General features: G+C 44.9%; 1 protein-coding gene across 3 annotated transcripts in view; it reads right to left on the bottom strand.

The window, feature by feature from the left end:
• The window catches only part of POGLUT1 (protein O-glucosyltransferase 1), a 16,833-nt gene extending 16,402 nt beyond the window's left edge, over nt 1-431 (bottom strand). For 2 of the 3 annotated variants that reach the window (XM_023755759.1, XM_006090908.3), the window contains exon 1: nt 275-431. In XM_023755759.1, the coding sequence (XP_023611527.1) occupies nt 275-430 (156 nt within the window). In that variant the 5' untranslated portion in view covers nt 431. The remainder of the gene's footprint in view (nt 1-274) is intronic. The other variant, XM_023755758.1, reaches the window with a different exon arrangement.
• Nucleotides 432-642: the final 211 nt, after the last annotated feature.

The raw sequence follows: 642 nt of genomic DNA, 5'->3' as shown, positions 1-642 counted from the left end.
TCGACCTATGAACCAGGAGTTCATGGTCAATTTCCAGGGGGGGGACATGGCCAGGTTTCGGTCTTGATCCCCAGTGGGGGGTGTGCAGGAGGCAGCCAATCAATGATTCTCTCTCATCATTGATATTTTGATCTCTCTCTCCCTCTCCCTGACTCTCTGAAATATATATATATATAAAATAAATATCCAAATGGCCCTTGGCAGAAAAACGGTTCCCCACCCCTGTCCTAGAGGATCACCCTGCATCCCCTCATATGGCTCTTCCTATGCTCACCTTGCTGAAGGAGAAGACTGGAATGGCAGGCTCCATCCATTTAGGAACCTGAGGATAATCTCGTACATTGATCACCATCTCCATGTCAGGAAGGTGCCCGATAACTTCCAAAATAAAGTGTTCCACACCACTGCATCTGTCAAACAGAAATACCATAGATCAGGGGTTCTCAAACTACGGTCCGCGGGCCACATGCAAATACAAATATTGTATTTGTTCCCATTTTGTTTTTTTACTTCAAAATAAGATATGTGCAGTGTGCATAGGAATTTGTTCATAGTTTTGTTTTTTTTAAACTATAGTCCGGCCCTCCAATGGTCTGAGGGACAGTGAACTGGCCCCCTGTTTAAAAAGTTTGAGGACCCCTG

Source organism: Myotis lucifugus, unplaced genomic scaffold, assembly GCF_000147115.1.
Source record: "Myotis lucifugus unplaced genomic scaffold, Myoluc2.0 scaffold_84, whole genome shotgun sequence".
NCBI classification, from domain to species: Eukaryota; Metazoa; Chordata; class Mammalia; order Chiroptera; family Vespertilionidae; genus Myotis; species Myotis lucifugus.
The sequence above is the reverse complement of the archived record's forward strand: the minus strand, read 5'-3'. Positions and strand labels throughout refer to the sequence as shown.